Below are 22,007 nucleotides of genomic sequence, written 5' to 3' on the forward strand. Positions count from 1 at the left end.
CCGAAAATTCAAATTGTTCCTTTTTCGGGAGATCCGAAATATTTTAATTCTTTTTGGGATTCTTTTGAAAATACTATCCATAAAAATGAATCACTTTCTAAAATTGAAAAATTCATTTATTTGAAATCTTATCTTACTGGCCAGGCAGGTAATGTTGTATCAGGTTTTGATTTAACGAATGATAATTATGATAATTGTATTAAATTATTACATGAGAAATATGGTCGTAGAGATTTAATTTTGAATTCATTTGTTAATAAAATACTTAGTTTTTCGAGTGTTAAACATACCTCTAATATTACAGCATTACGCAAATTGTACGATGACTTAGACATCGCAGTTAGTAATTTAGATTCAATGAAAGTTCAGTCTGAATCTTATGGTATACTTTTGATACCAATAATTTTACAATTATTGCCTGAAGATTTTGTTTTGGATTTTCAACAAAAACGGAAATCTATAGATGAAACCGATGTTAATGAATTATTGCTGTTTTTAAAGAATGAGATAGAATGTCGTGAATCGGTTGCGTTTTTTAATGATAAAAAGACTAACTATAACCATCGAGGTAGCTATAATTTGCATAACGAGCAAAATAGGTATATAAACAGAAATTTTAATAAAGGCACACCCTCAGCTACTGCGCTTAATGCACAGATGACACAGTCAATAAGCATTTTTTGCTCTGAACCCCATGACGCTTTTAAATGTAATATGTTTCCCCAAAACAAGGTGAAATTATTGAAAAATTCTAATCGTTGTTTCAAGTGTTTTAAATTGTTTCATGCAAGCAAGAATTGTCGTGTAAATAAACTACCTTGTTATAAATGTAAGGGATTAAGTCATCATGGATCTATTTGTTTAGGAGGTAATAAGGGGATAAATAATGCTAAAGTTAGTAAAATTCAAAATGCTGAGCTAGAGTTAAATGAATCTTCTGATTTGGCTGCAGTTTCTAATGAAACTCCACCATCAAGCATTTCCAATGAGGAAGTTATTAGTTCTGTTTCCCAATGTAATAATAAAAAAGTTGAATGTTCCAAAAGGGTTTATTTGCAGACTTGTACTGCTGAAGTTAAATCAGATTCTTCGTCTCAATTGACAAGAATTCTTTTAGATAATGGCAGCCAGCGTTCGTTTTTGTCTGAACGAGTTGCAAATAATTTTAATTTAAAACCGGTTGGTTACGAAGTTTTATCAGTTTATTCATTTGGAATGCAAAGAGCAACAGAAAAGGCTTATCCTGTTGTTGAATTCGAAATTTTCAAAAAGAATACGAATTTTAGAACTAAAATTAAAACTCTTGTCATACCATGCATTACTAGAGTTCAAGTTGAACCTCCCGACCCCAAAGTAATTGAATTTATGAATAAAAATAAAATTGATATGGCTGATTCTTATTTGGAAGGTATGATAATTTGCTGAGTATAGAACTTTTGATTGGTTCAGATTTATTCTGGGAATTTCTTTTGTATGAAAAGATAACTATAAATAATCGCCTGTGTGCAATAAAAACTGTTCTTGGTTGGGTGATTAGTGGAAGTAGTTGTAAACGGGAGCATACATTGTCGCAAAACATAGCGGTTATGAAAAGTTTAATTGAATCAGGTGATATGTTTGATTTAAGAAAATTCTGGTCACTCGATTCCTTAGGTATCACCAAGGAGTGTGAAATTTTATCTCTAAAAGATAAAGAAACAATTGATAAATTTGAAAGCAATTTAAAATATGAAAACAATCGTTATAAAACCGGATTAATTTGGAATTCAAATCCCGATGATCTTGATAGTAATTTCTCTATTGCCAAAAGACGGTTTGATAATTTAATGATAAAATGAAGTAAAAATGAAAATATTTTTGACATGTATGCAAATATTATTGAGGATCAGATAAGAGATGGAATCGTTGAGGAATGTAAAGATAAATCCGTTAATTCTGGTTATTTCATGCCGCATACAGCTGTTTTAAGACCCGATAAAGAAACATCTCGTGTTCGTATCATTTTCGATGCTAGTTCAAAGGATATTGGTTTAAAATCCCTTAATGATATGTTATTGTCAGGTCCAAATTTGAACCCGAATATTTTGGATGTCATACTAAATTTTCGAAAGCATGAAATTGCATTTTCTGGTGATATTGAGAAGGCGTTTTTAATGATAGAGATAGATGAAAATGAGCATAAATATTTAAAATTTCTTTGGATTGATTATGATAATTGCGAAGGTTTTAAAATTATGAATATGAAAAGGTTACCGTTCGGAGTTACCACTTCCCCTTTCATTTTGAAAGCAATAATAAAGTACCACATTAAAAAATATGCTAATGACAAACCCGATTGTGTTAAAATGTTAAATTCTTCGTTATACGTGGACGATCTCTACTAGTGAACTGATACAGTTAATGATGCATATCGACTGTCATCTGATGCTGTAAATATTTTGCAATCCGCGAGTATGAATTTACGGAAATTTAATTCTAATTCAAACGAATTAAAGAAATTATGGATTCAAAATGGTATAGCCATTAATGAATCAATTGCACATGCAAAGGTGTTAGGTCTTCGATGGGATACAGAAAGTGATGTACTGTTGATTGAATATAAAAATTTAGAGCAGTCATCATCTAAGTCAATCCAGTGCACCAAGCGTACTGTTTTAAAATTTGGTGCTCAAATTTATGATCCTATCGGTTTAATTTCTCCCTTTGTTATTAAGATGAAAATTTTGCTGCAAAACATTCGGAAGGCTGGACTCGATTGGGATGACCCTCTGCATCTAGATATTGAAACAGACTTTAACAATTGGATTTCTGAAGTTCATTATTTAAAGAACTTTTTTATGGAACGGAAATATTTCGATATCTGTGATAATAAGAAAGAAATTGCCATTCATATTTTTACTGATGCTAGCACAAAGGCCTATGGTGCTGTAGCGTATTTCAGATATGCAAATATTTCGAACGAAGTTAAGACCTCATTCATTATGTCCAAAAGTAGGGTAGCACCAATCCTTACAGATTATGTCAGCGGTTATTGGTGCTAGAATCTATGATTATTTACACAAATTGTTTAGTGACATTTGCCAACAATTTTATTTGTGGACGGATTCACAAATTACATATTTTTGGATAAAGAATAACAACTCTTTGAAACCCTTCGTGCAAAACAGAGTGTCTGAAATTCAAACTCTGACAGATCCTAAACTTTGGCAACACTGTACAGGAAGTTCAAATCCTGCTGATAAATTAACTCGAGGAGAATCACTAAAAAGCCTTGTTGATGATAACTTATGGAAATTCGGGCCATCTTGGCTCATAGAGGATGAAAGTAAGTGGCCTCAAGAAAGTACTGAAATTAATCATCATCAGCATTCAGTTGATTTAGAACTTAGAAACAGCGTTATTTCTCAACACAGTTGCCTCACAGATTCTAAAGAGACTTTTCTGATTTTAGAAAATTACAGTTCTTTATTAAAGGTGAAAAAAATTGTGGCTTGGTCAAGGCGGTTTATCCAAAACTGTCGAAATTATGACAAACTGAAAGGTCCATTAACTACTGAAGAATTGAAAGAAGCCGAAGTTATTTTAATAAAGGAGGCGCAAAGTAACTATTATCAAGAAGAAATTAAAACTTTGATGAAGAAGGAAGATATAAAAAATAACTCCAGCATATTTTGTCTTCGTCCATACCTAGATGAAAAACAGATATTAAGAATTTGCAGTAGACTATTTCAATCTGAAGTGGATCCTGAAGCAGTTAATCCTATACTGCTACCCAAGAATTCGAAATTTTCCGAACTTTTGATCACTGAAAAGCATAAAAAGTTGCTTCATAGTGGAGTTAATGTCACTCCTTCGCAGATTAGAAAAAGTTATTGGATTCCACAAGCCAGACAACTTGTGAAAAGAATAAACAAGACAATTGTGAAAAGATGCATGATTTGCATAAAACACTTTGCGAAACCAGCCAATCAGCGTACTGGAGAGCTGCCTAAAGATAGAATTTCAGAGTCTCCACCTTTCTCAGTGGTTGGAATTGATTTTACTGGGCTTATTTACGTAAAACATAAAGATGAAGTTTTGAAATCTTATATTACTGTGTTTACTTGTGTAGTCACACGGGCTGTACATTTAGAACTAATTTCCGATTTGTCTACGAATAAATTTATCTTAGTGTTACGCCGTTTCATGTCAAGAAGAAATAACTGTAAAACTATTCATTCTGATAACGCAGCAACTTTTAAAGCTGCTTCACGAGATATAAGGTACTTCTTTTCTATTATTAGAGAAGAAGAATTTCAAAATTTCATTTCCTCTGAAGGTATTGCATGGAAGTTTATTGTTGAACTTGCCCCATGGTGGGGAGGATTTTATGAACGGTTGATGAGAAGCATTAAAGAACCTCTTAAAAAGATAATTAACATTCTAATGATATTCTAATAATTTACTATTCCTTTAAATTTGATGCTTCAAATTATATTTTACTCTCTTATAATTGATTAGTGTTTATTTTTATATTTTAGTTTTAATATGTAATGTGCTTAAATAATGTTTGATATAATGTAGAATTATTGTTTTGCTATTGCATATTGTTTTGTGATAATTTTTACTTTAAAATTATCAGGTGGGGAGTGTTGAGAAATGTAGATGTAAATTTAATTATTTTGAACTATCAGCCAGAGGGCTGATAGTCAGTCTACATTGAACCACCAAGCAGTAAGCATTGGCTTGTAATAATTGTCTTCTAATGTATAACTTTATAATCTGAAGGGTTCCACCCTAATAATATGGAACGTTGTTTTGTTTAAATAAATATTTGTTTTATTGTTTTCGATAATGATTGCCCTCCCCTTCTTGTACACCTTTTAAGACTTTACATGATCATGATAAAATAATTAGTTTCTGACAAAGAATTCTTTTCCTGATTATATTAGCCACCATAAAGAGATCGAGAGATTTTCAGAGGGTGGAAAATGAAGCCCGAATTTTAGAATATCTTGCAAAATGTAGCTGAGTTGTACACGAGAATGCAAGAATCTCGACAAACCCAGCTCAGTATATGCACACGCAGACCCGCAAGTATTTCATCAAACATGTAAAATGATTGGCACTTTCATACACTACAAACCGACAGTACACTGAAATGCAATGTGTTGAATGAATTGTGAAAACGTTGAATAGAACAATGTGAAAACCATGCTTTCGCATAATACGTGGCGAAAATCGACACAATAAAAAAAATAAAAAAATAACTCATTTTCGGAAAGGGAAAATTGAGCACTTTTTAACACCCAATAAAAAAGCACATTTAAAGGCTTTTAAAAAACGAAAATAACCACCTTTAAGCATTTTTTAAAAATGCTACGCACCATGAAATACTACTAAATATTATACACACTCAAGCAATGGGTAGCAATGGAATTACAAGGGCTAAAACAAAACACAATACCTGCGATTACAATAAATTCTGCAAAGTACCATAGAGCCATTAAAAAAAAGTTTGTAGCATTTACAATATGTTTTTTTTTTTTTTTTACCCAGCGCTAGGGTGCTTGAGACATGAGATTATAAAAAATACAAAATAAATAAACATGATCATTTTAAAATATTTAAGAATTACCTTCTCAGGTGAAGATGAATTAATCAATTCTTTCTCATTTGTTTTTAAATTTACAGTAACAACTTTAACACAAATAGTGTCATCACTTCTGAAAAGTTTTTCTTCCACAAGAGGGTAGGCAAATGTTACTTTCCGCATCTGAAAGGATTTCATCGGAAAAAAATATTAATATTACAAACAATTAATATTACAAAAAATATTAATACAGTCAAACATACAGTTTATAGTGAACCGTCAAAGGACCGACATTTTGGTTCACTATAACCGGGGGTTCACTATATCCGTTACGCATGCAATTTAACTAATGATTCCCAAACTCCTCTCTTTTATTACACATCATTCAAATAAATGGCTTAAAAATATTATGTAGTAGTAAAAGATGTGTTATTTTTTATTACTCTTCGTCTTACGTGCAAAAAAAAATTAGTATTTTTTAGGTGATGAGCAATCCTCAAAATCAGATATGAAAACACTTCCTGACTCTCAGATAAATTTTCCTGAATTTCTGTTATTCCGCTATTTAAACTTGTCTAATCTGCCATTCAAGCACATAAAAGTTGCCTCATAAAATCGCTTAGCAAATTCATTGACATTTGTCCAGATACTGGAAGATTGCGGCTTCTTCGAATGGTGAACCACTTCAGTGATGCTTCTTCAACATCCTTGTGATCCGCTTTTCTCAACTTTTTTCTGCCATCGAAATTTTTTTTATGAGCAGAAATAATTAATTGCCTATTTTTCCATTTGTTACAAACTACAGATTTGGATAGTTTATATTCACTGCAAATATCAACTTGATTGCATCCATTTTCAATTTTTCTGATTATGTCCATTTTATCATCAATGGAGAACGTTTTACGTTTACTGGTCGCCATAGTTAAATTTGAGACACTTGTTAGCAGTTTTTTTAACTGAACTGAGAGCAAAGAGGAGTTGAAATGAGGGCCTTATCAACACATATTAGTGTCCAACCTTTTGACCAATTATGAATAATTACTCATTCCCTCTGAGAGAAAATACATATTGATCCCACAGACACCTTACAGGTGCATCATCTGCCTGGGTTGGAAACATCTGCTTGGTTTGTTTAGGGATTGGAAAGTGAAGTAAAAGAAGCTAACAAGAAAAATTCTTATCGCTACATTCCCCTCTATAGATGGTTTTAAAAACTGGTATATGTATTTATTTTGAAGTAGAAATTTCAAACTTATTACAAAAAAAAAATGAAGAAAAAAATCAGTCGAAGGCAGAAAAAAGTTCATTATATCCAACTTCCTCACATTTTTGGTTCACTATATCCACAAAAAAATAACATTATACGTGTATAGCAAGGCACGGGACCGAACATTTCGTTCACTATATCTGGGAGTTCACTATAAACTGTGTTCACTATAGCGGGGTTTGACTGTATTACAAACTATTAATACTACAAAAAATATTAATATTACAAACTATTAATATTACAAAAAATATTAATATTACAAACTATTCAAAGATTTAAAAAAAAAACTCAAAAGTATAACGAACAAAAAAAAAAGTTTTGCTATGCCACTTTTGCAATAAAAATATGCAATATGCTCAGTGAATTGTTACGTAAAAATATTAAACACTAAAAGATTTTATGGTTTAAGGACTTAGATTTCTGGAAAACATAATTTATACATACTTAATTACAAATATATAGAATTATGTAATTAAATAAATCTCATTTGTAACAGAATAGAGAAAACTGATGTAATGTCTTTGAAATCTTCATTTTGAGCGCACAATTTATGATATAAATTACACGTAAATACTAATTAGTAACATACCTGTCAAAAAATAACTTACAAAATTCATAAATTGGTATCTTTTAAGCTTAAAATATCACCTTTTTCGATACACAGACAAGGGAAAGTTCACGATTGCAATTGGATAGCAAACAGTACGAGATATATAAATAAAAAGCCTATCCATACAAATTTTTATCCATTTATTGTTTTAAATAAACTTGGCAGTTTTGTGTATATTTATTGGTAGTCAGCATATAAAAATGTTATGTAGGTTTATTNACCCCGTCGACGAAATTACCCTGTCGACGAAATGATTTGTCGACGAAATGACCCTGTCGACGAAATGGCCTGTCGACGAAACAACCCTGTCGACGAAACAATCCTGTCGAGGAAACGGCCTGTCGACGAAATGACCTAGTCGATGAAATGGCCTGTCGATGAAATGGCCTGTCGATGAAGTGATTGTCGATGAAATGAACCAGACCCGTTTTTCATTCTAATTACTTTAAATGTCTTTAAAAAGAAAATAAATTTCGTAATAATTTTTTTATGATTAGTCAAATCAATGTTTTTTCTCTCTCTTTAATTGGCTAAAATTGTCAATTTAATTACTGAAATAATTTATAAAAAATCCCAATTTTAACTATTTGATTTAAATTTTTGACATCCTACACTTGAATCTCAAACTTAATAAAAATGTCTTTTTAAATAAATGTTTTTAAAGCCAAGATTAAATTATTAATAGCTGAAGTATAAAGGTTTAAAATTAAGTATTAAAGATTATGTTAATTATTTACATTAAATCTCTTGTAAAAAAGAAATTTCGTAATCATTCTTTTCTTAATTTAAATCAATGTTTTTTTTCTTCTTTTTTTTAAATTGAGTGGCTAAAATTTCTGATTTAACCATTCAAATAATGAATTAAAATTCCTGATTTTTAATTCATCATTTTGCAACAATTTAAATCAATTAATCATTTAGTTTAAATTGCTGACACTTCATGCTTAAAGCATTTAATTGAAAATATTTTCTTTTTAAATATACAGCTCTAGCCTTAAGTCTAAGCCCAACAATAGTTTTCAAGAAATTTTCAAACAGAAAATAGGATATCATTGCGAGTTCGCAGATAGGATTGCAGTTAAGAAACTACTTCTTTGAGCTGCAAACATTGAAAAAAAGTGCACCTGAACAAAATGCAGTAAAACTGGACCAAAGCACAATGGAAAAGGATTCTTTGGACCCATGAATCTAAGTTTTAACTTTTTGTCAGCCATTGGAGCAGATATCACATTTTCAATGTGATATCTGCAGATATCACATTTCTAACTATTGCGGAATATACTGCACAGGGATATCTGCAAGCAGATGACAATAAACATAGAAGACTAGTGGGAGGTTCCTCAAAGTTTCAGAAGTTACATTCGTTTTTCAAACTTTGCTTAAACTGATCAAATTAATACCTCAAACAGATCTCTTATCAAGACAAAAATGTGAGCTTCTTGATGAATGCAAACTTCCTCGATAATTCTATATAAACATAAACTAAGCATGTATTTTTGTCTCCTTACATTAACAATGCAATTTATTTTGAAAACAGGGTCAATTAAAATTGTTGCAGATAGATACAGTGCCTTCTGAAATGGTTGGATAAACAGGGGTGTGCTTAAACTTTTGAGGACCGAAAGTAAAAAAATTTTTTTTTAAAGGATTGAATTACTAATAACTTGAAAGATCTCAATATTCCAATTTCGACAAAAAAAAATAAAATTAAAATTATGTATATTTACTTTAACAGGTGTAGAATCATCTTCAGCTTTTCGCTTTCTCAAAATACCAGATGAAGGCTTACTTCCAACATGTTCTTCATTACTAACTTCATTTTGCGCACTTTCTTGCTTCAATGATGTAAAAGACTGCTGGGAAGCAGCTAACATTTTGAACCTTCGAGTCTCGGTGCCTGAGCTGGCATTAAAACGAGTGTACATGTCTGTTAATTCATCATTCTTTAACTCTTTAATACTTTTCGAGCAGCTGTTCGGTTCAGTAAGTTTTACTTCTAGGCCTGTTTTTCCCATAACGTGACTAGATATTAAAGTTTTTTTCTGCTTTTTACAACTGGGAATATTTTCCGACATTTCATTGTCGGTCGAAAAAATAATTTTTTTGCCTTTGGTTGAAGCAAGGTCTTTGGACATACTTCTCTTGCCTAGTTTAGATATTGTTAGTTTAGGGCTGGTCAGCAGCTGCTTTTCTGGGCTGAGATTATTCTTAGAGACAAGAACTTTAGAACCTTCCATTTCCTTAAAAAGGGACCGCTTTGGACATCGTCCTTTTCTTTTTTTAGCAGAGCCCCTGTCCCCCTGATTAAACGATTGTTCATTGTTTGGAAGGTTTTTTCTTCTTTTAGGAACTGGGAAACATGTTATTTCACTTGATAAAGCAATTCCATTTAAGACTGGATCTAGATTAATATCACAAGATTTATTTTCATAACTGTTATCAGAATCTGGCGAAGATTCCCTCTCTTTTTCATTGGAATCGAGCACATCTATGGAATTCGGAAACTCTGTTAAGTTATGTAATTCATTGGCAGATAATGAACCAAACTGACTTGGTAAATCATTAACTTCACTCTCCTTTTCTTCATCAGCACCATTTAATTGGGACAGATCTTCGACATTTGGATCTGTCAATTCACTTTGAGATACTTTCAAAATACTATCTTTTAATATTGTATTCACGACATCTGTTATTTCAGATATATCGTTTTCCACCTCTTGCAGTTCCAAATCATCACTAAACACTTTTTCACTTTCAGTAGGTGAATCATTAATAACAGCAGATTCATCCATATGGTAGTGACTTACTTTTTTCACATTACAAATATCTGAAGTATCATTGGAGAACTGGAGTTGTAAAGAATCAACTGGTTCAGAGCTAGATTTGCTAAGTTCATTAAAAATTTCACCACTTTCTTGAACATTAATGTTTTTATCAGTGCTCAACATTTCTTGTGATGTTGAAATATCACCAATATCTTCGTTTACGCCAGACTCAATAGCAGTGATAGCTGAAGTTGGATTTTGCAACATTTCTATTGGAGTATCAGGAATCTCAGACTGAGAATCAACAGACAATACGATGATTTCATTAGGTTGCTCCTCCAGACTGACAACAAAAGTATCAGCAGCTGGTGGATTTGCTTCATCTTCCTCATTAGAAATGGCAGAATTTTCAATTTTAGATGAATTATCTTTTAGAACAGGCGATTCCACAATGGCACACTCAAAGGACATTTTGTCAGATTCTTTAACATCAGGAGTATCTTCCTCACAGTCCAAAACCTTGTTACTCTCAATATCAGACACTACTGTTATTTGATCTAGATCATTTTGAACAGTTACGGTGACATTCTCTAAAACATTTTCAACAACTTCTGAAATTTCGGTCAAAGACTTTTGTTCTTTATTTTTACTGGTCACACTTATATTATTTCCACCTTCCTCACTAGATGGCTCATTTAACATACCACCGCTTGTTTCAACCTTTTCTTTTGAAATACAATTACTTTTTCTACTAGAAGTTCTTAAAAGTTCATTTTTAATCAGCCTCTTAGATGTTCTTTTACACGATTTGTTACTTGATTGATTATCCTCTACAATTGAAGTAATGGCATCAGTTTTTAGTTTAGGTACCAAGTCCACAGCAATTGATTCTGATACTTCAATATCTAGCAAAACTCTTTTATCGACAGAATTTGACTCTCCATACTTAACAGACTCACTCATTTTTTCTTCAGTTGTTGTTGCAGATGACTGGTCATATGGTTTTTCTTGGACTTTTATAAGATTTTCTTCAAAATGATGCTCAATATTTGTTTCTGAAATGTCAATATCCTTAAGAGTTCTTTTCACACCATTTTCTTCTGTTTGAGCAGAATAAATAATTTGGGATGATCTAGTAACCCTTTTCTTAGCATTTAGACAATTAGTTTCAGTTTCATTCACTTCAGGTAAATTATTTTTACAGGAATCTTTGATCTCATCAAGATCTTTTTCAGAAGAAAGAACATCCAAATTAGGTTCTTCTTCTACACTTCGTACATCAGAAGCCTCGACTGCAATATTTTCTGAGTTCACTCTATGGGACTCTTCAACAACTTCTTTTTGATCTTCACTAATATTATGCAAAGATTTATCCAAAGAAACTTGTTTACATTTTCTTTTTAAAGTCCCAGGCAACGATTTCCTTGCACTTTGGCGCTTAATTGTATTTTTTAGAGCAACAGTGTCAAGAGATTTTCTACCCAAGTTTCGCTTTGTATTTCTGGTTGGCTTGAGGGAAATATCATCAATTTCAAGAGAATCTGATATAATATCTTTGTTTTCAAATAAGAAGGGATCTATCGTTGTAATGGAAGTCTGAATGATTTCACAAACATTATTTGGAATCAAATTAGAATCTTTATTTAAATTTCCAGTGGATTTCAGTAACTCATCACTATTATCTACCCAACCCTTAATGCCATTCTGAGAAGTTTTGTTCTTCAAACCTTGCTCTTCAGAATTCTGAATATTTTCAGAGGATTTTAATGGCATGGACTCTTCAGTAACTACAACCTCATTTTCAGAATTAGGTGTGTTGTCAATATCCATTGGTGTTTCTGGACATTCATAATTGTTTTCATCATTTTCAACTGGGTTTGAGACTGGCGAATCTGCAATGACTTTTACATCTTCTGAAACAGCTAAATCATTCGAATCAACTTTCTCAAGGCCTGCACACTGAGCAACTGGAGCGGGGAGTTCAGAAATTCTCTTTGCAGCACTTTCGATGGCAGGAAACTTTATGAAAGTTTCATTTTCAACTGAACTTTGAGAGCTTGGAATTATTTCATCAGAATCACTAAGAGTTATTACTGTGAAAGACTGGTTTAAATCGTTACTCGATTGTGGGATATTTGCACCATTCTTTTCAGGTGAAGGTGGAGCTTCTTTATTTTGATCAACTGTGGGAATGTTTTCTTGTGGAGCTACCAAAGCAATTTCAGCAACCTCTTTTTCACTATTTGAAGAGATAATTTCACAAGAGTTATTTTTGTTCAAATCGGTCACTGAAGAAACAGACATTTTGTTAGCCTCATCTTTTGTTCCCAACACTTCACTTTGGATTTCATTTTGGGGCTTTTCTGTTTCAAGCTCAGCGGGTTTATTCAAATCCTGTAAATAAAAAAAATTATTAAAAACCATAGACACAATATTAAAATTCTTATAACATCGATTACCTAAAAATGAAATTTAAAATAATTATATCAAGGTGAGTAGATAAATTATTCAACAAAAAATCAGCACCTTTAAAGCACTTTTCAAGTACTCAAATAACATTTTTAAGCACTTTAAAAAATATCATAATTAGGTATGGTTGGAAAATTTTTGACAATTGACAGTTTTNAAAAAAAAAAAAAAAAAAAAAAAAAAAAAAAAAAAAAAAAAACTTTTGGCATTGTTTTTAACAATTGTTAAAATTTTTTAATTATATAAATCGAATAGCGTTTTCATACGCTACGGAATGACGATGAGCCGAAATACATTGGGAGTTAAATTAATTGTGAAAACGTTGAATAGAACAATGTGAACAGTGTCTTTCTGCATAATTTGTAGCGAAAATAAACATGGTAAACGAAAAATCTCAATTTGGAAAAAGGAAAACTAAGCACTTTTTAAAAACATCCAATGAAATAAGCACTATTTTAAAAACGCTATGCACGCTGATATATATATGATCTTACTTTTCTGCATAATGTCAATTTTTTTAAAAACGTGGCTTAGAGGAGGATTAGAAAGTGATATGGACACTGATTTTTCTTGTCAGTCAACATTCCTTTGATTATTATGTTTGATTAACTCTTCCTACAGAGATTTTTAGTATTTAATTACTTTATCAGAGATTCTATCATGCTGCTGCTATTTTTTCCCAGAAAATACTTAAGCCATTCAACAAGAACTTTTTTTTATTAACTTTATTGAAAACAAGAGAAGGAAATAAGTGTTTCTCACCGTTTGAGTTCTTAATTCCATGATTTCTGATGATGAACCAATGCTGCAAAATAAAGAAACGATAATGAAAGTTAATGAAATAATTTTATGAATAAAAAATATCAGTAAATATATCATTTTATTTAGTAGTAACAGCACAACATTACTAAAATAATATGTAAGAATTATTTTTAAGAAAAATAATTTTGAACTTTTAAATAGAAAGAGTGCCTTACTCGAATGAGTCACTTGATTCAAACAAAGTATTTGTATCTTGAGACTGTGACATATCATTATATAATGCAGGAACAAAACTATAAAAAGAAAAGTTATTAAACATGAGTGACAGAGTTAATTATCAATATTATGTTTCTTTCATTTAAGTATTTTTGCTTTCATTTTATAACTGAAACAAATGGAATATTTTTCTTGTTTATTTTAATTCCGTTTTCTTTTTCGTACTTAATAATTTGTACTTACACATTGAATTTTGTACCAGTACTTTTGGCACTGTGAAGCCGCTGGCCCAATCATATATGAACCCTTTATCTTTTCAAATTGAAAGTAATGCAACCGGTGGTTGTCAGTGTTGCAATCCCTCTGTCTAGTCAAACGCAAATTAATTTTCGGACATTTGCCCTTTTAGTCATTGGACGAGCAGGTACCTTTTTATTGTCTTTGGCCTCCCACTTTTTTTTTATAAATTGTATTATATCTTATGTATTTAATTTAAATTCGTATTAATTATTTGAAAATTAAAGTTGTTTCGTTGATTCTGGATGAATGACTTTTTAAAATAATTTATGCAGTATTCCTGTTTATTTTCCTATGGTTATTTCTAGTTAGGATGTTATTTTTCTCATTTATTTAGTTGTGTCTTTTCTGGGATTTTATTCTTGCACATATTAATTTTCATACTGAAATGAGATTTTGATTGCTTGGAATTAACCAGCTGATTTTTTATAAATGAGTGATTTTGGCACATTTTCCTAGTAAAGAAACAATATATTGAATACTTAATAATCTGAATTTATAATAATTTTTAGAATGTTACTTTTCGTCGGAACAAAGTAATGGGTATAAATTTTTTTAAAAATTACTTATTTTGTCTGAAGAACAACTGGACGTAAGCTACAGTATCTCTATAATTTGTAAATTAGAATATTAGTTTTTTTTGTTTGTTAGATGGCTGATACAATATTGGGCATGAAAAGCCTTGATGGCTCAGGGAATAGAGTGCTCGCCTTCTAATGAAGTGACCTGGGTTTAAATCCCAGGCATGGCTGGTCGATACAAATTCCACAACCAACTCGCACAACTACAATGCTGATGTAAAATATTCTGAGGTGGACGGATCATGGGTTATAAGGATCATAACCCTTGCCGTCAGGCTAACAGTGGGAGGTTTCCTCCTAATAAAATGCAAATGCGAGTTAGTTCCATCAAAAAGTCCTCTACAAGGGAAAATTTCTCCTAATACTTGATCCAGGAGTTCCCTTGTCTTATGGAATGGGTTCAAAATTAGAAGGCTACGGAGTTGGAGATAGGTAGTAGCATAGCTATAGTAATAGTAGTTGGACATAGGTATAGGTAAACTGAAAATTGGGTCAGCTGTCCCATGAAGGTTATAAGATAATGGGCATGAGTTAATGTGTGTTGTAATGTTATTTAAAAAAAGAATTATTTGTTTAGAATAGATAATCAACATATTTAATAAGCAATTTTTCAAAAATAACTAATATACTTTGAGAACAAGTTTTCTAAATTTAATCATTAATTTCATTTATTCATTCATTGGTGTTTCAGGATTTTGAATTTCTAATTAATTGCTTATCAGATTTGTGTCAATTTCGTTTCCTTTTAGTAATCTTATTCCTATAACCTATTATACTATAAATATCAGGTATAAAATATTCTAATTTGGGCAATACCTTTTCCTTTTTCGAATACTGCGACGCTTGGGTGTTGTTTGGATTGGAACATCAATTTGAATAAAATCCTAGAAAGTTTAAAAACACAAAATTAACACTAATTAAAAATATTGCCAACAACTAATTAATATTTTTATTTACAAATTAAGAAATGAAATCCAGGAGTAAACTAACAATAATTTTATATTTGGCTCATCAATATGAAAATAATTTTCCAAATGAAAGTAGAATGAATGAGAAAAATATCAGACACTTTGAAATAATACCAGGGGTCTGTCCAGACATTTTGTGAAAGGTTCGGTTTTTGTGAAATTGTGAAAAAATTACTCACATTCTTTCAACCAGGATCCTGCTTTTATGAATTTGTGCAAATAGNTAGTTTGTTTATGTTTCACATGGCTTCTTGTCTGTTTTTGTGAATACTGCTGAACGCAGAATATTAATTTCGGACGAATAATGGAAGAATCGTCTGTCGAAGACAAAACTTAATTTGTTTACATCCATCTTTCTTGCTTTCTGCCCTGGAAAGGGTTTATTCAATTAACAAAACAATAATGAAGATAAATAAATTTGTGAAGGGTCCGATTAAAAGAAAAATCATTTTGTGAAGGGTCCGTTTTTAAGTTAAATTATTTTGTGAAGGGTCCGCTTTTATGAAAAGATATTTTGCGAAGGGTCCGTCAATGGACCCAAATTTCGTCTAAACAAACCCCTGAATACCCTAAAAAAATTTTTTTTTCTTCTCTGTTACGCCTAATTAGTTAAAATCTCTATCTTTCTCTCTCTCTCTTTTTTTCCTAAAAATTTTTTCTTTTGCTCTGTTAAGGATAACTAAAAATTTAAACTACTTTAATTTTTTAACATTTATACATTTGCAGAGTTATTAGAAAAATGAGTCAAAGAGGAAAAAAAACAAGCCTCTTTTAAAGAAATTAATTATAAATATTTGTGAAGATGAATATTTATGTTGTTTTTAAGAATCACTGTCAGACAGGCTTTGTTCTCTTTTGACATGCTTTAGTAGAACACAAATGACAGCGCCTATATATTCTTTTAAATTGGCAAATGGTTCCTAACTTTATTCAAATGTACTTTATCAAAACTAAAATTATTAACAGATAACAAAAATTTAAAATTTTAAAATTGTACACCGCGAGTATTTCAAATTTGGTGGTAGGTATACAAACCGTGGCCTAAAAAAAGGATTAACAAATACATCAATGAAAAAAAAAGGAATATATTATTGCCAAAAGCAGAAAGAAAAAACACATGGGATATATGGTTAAAAACTACATTAGCAAATCATGACACAAACAATTTTGCCTTAAGGCTGAACAACAGATAATCAGGTGTTCACTAGATTATTGGAATTATTCTTACACTGCTTGGAAGCTCATCAATATTTTGAACAGGAGTAGATTTTAAATCCAATGACTTTGGCTGTGTGTTTTGACTTTTTGGAGTGCTTTTTATTTCAATAATGTCAGATTTCTTCTTAGGAGTCAATACTTCAGATGGTTTAGTAATTGTGCTTTTTAATGATACATTATTAAAATTTATGAAACTTTCCTGAAAGAAAAAGAGAAATATGTAGCAATAAACTATGTTACACATCATGGAGAGGGGAACCATCAGTGAAAATTATTGCTGGTTATGTTATTTTATAAAGAGAAATTATAAAATATGAGTTTCTAACTTAAGAATCACCCTTTGTTTTACTATGGTAAAACTTCGAGTTTATGAAACAGCTTGAAACAATATTATAGAGACAACACGACAAAAACAAAAAGATAAAGGTGGGGCATTTTTCAAGACAAAACCAAATAGAATAAAATAAAAAAGCTTCTATTTTTTTTCTCTTTAAATTAACAAAATTTTAAAACTTTCATATAAAGCAGGGATTTCCAAAGTGTACAGACACATCTAGGGTTTACAGCACTCCGATGCCATATGCAATATGATATCCCACTTAAGAGGTTATGCTTTCCAAAACTATTTTTACTTTTAGATCATATAAAAATTAAAATAACACAAGCAATTGTAAAATTTCTATTAAATTAATAAACGCATTAATAAACGTATATTTTTGCAAACTTTAAATGGTATTTTTCAAAGCAGAATGTAATAATTTTATAAATTTTCGGTTAAATAGGTTCAAAATGAAATGCATGTCATTGTTAACAACAAGCTAAATTCTTTTTATTACATATAGAGTATTTGATTAAAAAAATGATGAACCTGAATTCTAAAAGCATTTTTTTTGTTGAAATAAGACCCTAATTTGTTAAAAATAATTTTAAAAAAAAATCATATTTGCAATGAAAAATACAGTAAAATTTAACATCCTACTTTTTGAGGGTTATAGAAGTCAGAAAACTTGCAAATCAAGTATTTCCAGTAGACACTTTAACTATCACTCCTATAAACAAGAACAGAAGGTTTTTAAGGCTTGCACCAAGTGTAGATTTGCACAGGTAGCGCTAGTTCATATTTTATCTGATACAGCATTATAAAAAGAGTACATGCAGTCAGATCTAGTGCAAACGCTCTCCAACAGGAGATTCTCGCTAAACCTAAAGTTGACAGTAGAAGCAGTAAAAGGGCAACTCTGAATCTGTTAAAAAGTCAGAATATTACTGCAGGCAGGGTTTTTTTCAGAACCTCTTCTCTTCTTTGACTTTTTACAGGGTGTATAGCCAGATTTTTGAACAAAAAATAAGCATTTTTTAAGCATTATTTTTTTCTATCATTTTAAGTTCTTAATTTATAAACATAAAATCAATAAAATTCAAAAACTTCACATAATCGTGATAAAACAACTAGTTTCTGATAAATATTGCAGAGAAAATCGTGCTTTTCTTGTAACTTAGAACGACGATCGATGCAGCAAAGAAGAAATCTCTTTTTAAAAGATAAAAAATTAAGCACCTTTTACAAACCTCGAATAAAAAAAAGCACTTTCAAGGGCTTTTAAAAAACATTAATCAAAAATAAGCACCTTTAGCAAAAACGCAACACACCCTGTTTTAGAGATCAATATACTTGATGTAATTTAGGTAGACAAATTAAGGGAATATTAACGACAAAATGGGAAGAGAAAAAAATGCATATTTCTTTCCATAATCATGTCATACAAACGTTAATCAAAATGGACACAAACGTTAACATACCTCTAAGGTGCCAGATCCAGCTGCATAGCTGACTTCTTCGAGAGTACTTATATTCTCATCAGGTGCATGAGAAACTTTAGCTTTCTTCAAAATGTTTCTGTAAGATAACATTTTTATTAATTGTTCTGAAAGGAATTAACAATCTCTAAACATATCTAAATAAGAAAAATCTCTAAAATATGTCTGAAGAAGATTAATCTAGAACTAACCTAAGGTAATTAAATAAAAAAGTCATTATCAGTCCCTGTAAAAGCCTTTTCTCCATTTAAATCAAAAAATATTTTCATTATGTCATGAAAAAAAATTAACAATCTCTCTATATATTTAGAAGAAGAGTAATATAAAACTTAACCAAGATAATTAAATAAAAATATTAAAGACACTTTCAATTTCCCTCCTTTCTGTTAAAAGCTTCACACATTTTTTTTCTGAGCAATATTTTTATTTTCAAATGTTTAAATCAACAAATGCATGAATTACTTAACAAATAATTACTAAGTGTCACAATAATAAACCTAAAGGTTATAAGCAATTCAAAGTACATATTTAAAATCTTCATCTTGTAAACTTTTCACACTTTATAATCCAGTATCAAACATATCCAATTTAATGCATATGCAATGATAATTATAATACTTTACACAAAGCTGCAAATTTAAAATTATTCATTTTAACATAAAAAAAAAGCATGCATTCATGTAAAATAAATACTAATATTATTTTAATATTAATATGCTATTTTCCAAAAGCTTTAAAAATAAACTTCTATTGCAACATTTCTTAACCTTTAATGAATCTGAGAAGTAACATTATAATAAAAATATATAAAATTGATACACAACAAATATAAATTAATTATTCAAATTTTGTTGCTTGCATGTTTCAAAATTAAATTTAAATGTTACAAATAATGCAACAAATTTGAAATCAAAATTTTTTTTCCCATTCATTTTTATTTATTCTCGTTCAAAAGTTTTTGAGGAAATATTATACATTGTGTTTGATACCCCCATTTCAATTTATTTTTGAAACTTGTTTAGTTACATTTTGTAATAAATGACCTAGCACAAAAATATTTTTTTTAAAAAATAGTATTATTTTTGATGCAACTGAAATCTCTCTAAACAACTAAACATATTTCAAGCGGTTTCTTGAACTATAAGGTTGGATGGCCACTGCCTAACACAACAGAGTGTGTTTACATTCGAAACTAAAGCTTAATCTCAACATCACAAATATTTAAATATAAAAACAGAGATTCAAAAATGGGATAAAATGTTTATTGAAGTGTTGCAACACAAGATAAAAAAAATTATATCCTGTTTTTCAGAAGTAACACAATTTTAAATTAACCTTTTAAATACAGTATTGGAAGAGTTTACTTTTTGGCTCAAGACTAGCTCAAGGGTACTTGGAAAAAAAGAAAAAAAAAAGAAGAAAAAAAAGACATACATGCCAGCTGGCGTGAAGAGAATAGATAAATCTTAAGAGGTTAAAATCCAGCAATGAGACTTAAGACGGTAATTTATTTATTTTTGAATATTATAGACATTATTACTTCAATAACACTGAATAGCTAAGGGACAAAGAATTGGGTGAAAGTGTAGAAAACCAAAATCATTTGCTCCTTGTTAATGATTTTTAAAAAAATTATATCCTTTTTTTTTTTAAAAGTAACACACTTTCAAATTAGCATTTTAGTTGCAACAACTTAAGAATTTGAAATCATACAATAAAACTTACAATGCAATTTATTTATTTTTTTAATATCATAGACATTACTTTAAGGATTCTGAGTAGCTCAGGGACGAAGAAACTGGTGCAAATGTAGAAAACCAAAATCGCTTGCTCCTGTCCTTTATTTGTCTTCTTGGATGAGAGAACAAAGCCTCCAAAAGTGGGCTCATAATCGCCAAAAAGTCGGAATCATATGGACCCATAAAATGCATTTCAATGAAAGAAGCTAAAGTACTCCACAAGACTTCAAGCTGAAAATTTTAATAACAATAAGACACTTTTATACATTAGCATATTTTTAACTACTAGATGCTTTTAGTAGTTGAAAATATCTTATGCTTATATTTATTTTAAACATTCTTAATCAGTTATTTTGAGCAAATAAAAAAGTTAAAAGTATTTACTGCACTCTCGAATCAGTAAATACTTTTAACAAGATACTTCTGAGTAATTTAGTTTTATCAATAATTAGATAATCTTTAAATAAATTAGTAATTATTTAAGTTCAGTGGGAGCTTCCTATTAAAATCATGCCCACTACGAAAATATTGGATTATATAAAGGGGCTTATTTTATAAACCAGAATATTTACACTTAGGTGTTGTGTTCAAATGCTTCAAATTTAAACTTCATAAAGGCGCGATTGAGATGCAAAATTTTTTTTCCGCTGAATTCTACACAGTTTTGTATACTTAATTTGAATCAATGATAATAGAAAGAAGATTTCTCGCATAATATGTATTAGTAAGATTGATCTAAGATGTGTGTTGCCTTGGCTGACGTAGTATTCTTAAATCAGGGATGAGATTGGCCAAAAGACAAAAAAGCTGAATTTTCATGGGAGTAAATCGTGATTTATAACAAAAATATCAGTAACATATTCTCATCCAGTTTCGCTGATGTTGTAATGCCTACATATAGCAATAATCGTCGATAGAATAACTGCCACATTTATAGGAGCTAATTCCAAAAAAAAAATTACTTTTTACAAGAATCGCAATCTTGGATTTCAAAATCGCGTGAATATAAATCACGATATTGAAACTCGATATTGGATTTCAAAAATGTGAAAATAGAAATCATGATGCGTAACTTACAGATCGCGTAGATACGAATTACGATGCATAATTTCTAAATGGCGTGAATACGAATCCAAAGGATAATTTTTAAATCACATGTAAGTACGAAAATAGATGTTGAATATTACAACCGCAAAAATTAATCACGACTTTGGATAAACTCGCCATGAATACGAATCGTTACATAGAATTTTAAAAATGCCTGAATACAAATCGCGATATTGGATTTTAAAATCTCGTAAATAAGAAACGCAATGAACGATATTGAAATTGCGTGAATAAGAATCGCAGTGAACAACTTTTAAATCAGGTAAATACGAAAATCGAAGTTTGATATTAAAATACGAGCTATCTAGCGGAAGGGGGAAAACTAAGAAAATCTTATTTTCTGCTCGTAAAAGCTAAAATAAGTAGATATGTAGAAGGGTTAGCAGCTATGTAGTTTGAATTTTCAAGATAGCTTTCGATATATTATATCTATATATCAAATTGGAAATAAATATAATTATTTTATTTCAACGACTTAATTTTCAGAAAAGGCGAAACATTTATTTAAAAAACTGAAACTTTTAGAAAATCGGAGTTTTTGATAATAAGGCTGAAATTCAAGAGACAGAAGTGAAAAAGGCGGAAATCCGCTAAAAAGCGGAAAAATCTCATCCCTGT

The 22,007-nt window shown here is 30.3% G+C and overlaps 1 protein-coding gene across 1 annotated transcript in view; it reads right to left on the minus strand.

The window, feature by feature from the left end:
- Positions 1 to 22,007, minus strand: part of LOC107442904 (telomere-associated protein RIF1) — a gene marked incomplete in the record, with an annotated part of 71,971 nt that overhangs the window by 10,321 nt on the left and 39,643 nt on the right. Inside the window, 7 exon segments of the mRNA XM_071179623.1 lie at positions 9,177 to 12,608; positions 13,446 to 13,488; positions 13,661 to 13,738; positions 15,356 to 15,423; positions 16,736 to 16,924; positions 18,526 to 18,622; positions 20,308 to 20,513. Of these exon segments, the coding sequence (XP_071035724.1) occupies positions 9,177 to 12,608; positions 13,446 to 13,488; positions 13,661 to 13,738; positions 15,356 to 15,423; positions 16,736 to 16,924; positions 18,526 to 18,622; positions 20,308 to 20,513 (4,113 nt within the window).

The sequence above is a fragment of the Parasteatoda tepidariorum genome, chromosome 4 (genome assembly GCF_043381705.1).
Source record: "Parasteatoda tepidariorum isolate YZ-2023 chromosome 4, CAS_Ptep_4.0, whole genome shotgun sequence".
NCBI lineage: Eukaryota > Metazoa > Arthropoda > Arachnida > Araneae > Theridiidae > Parasteatoda > Parasteatoda tepidariorum.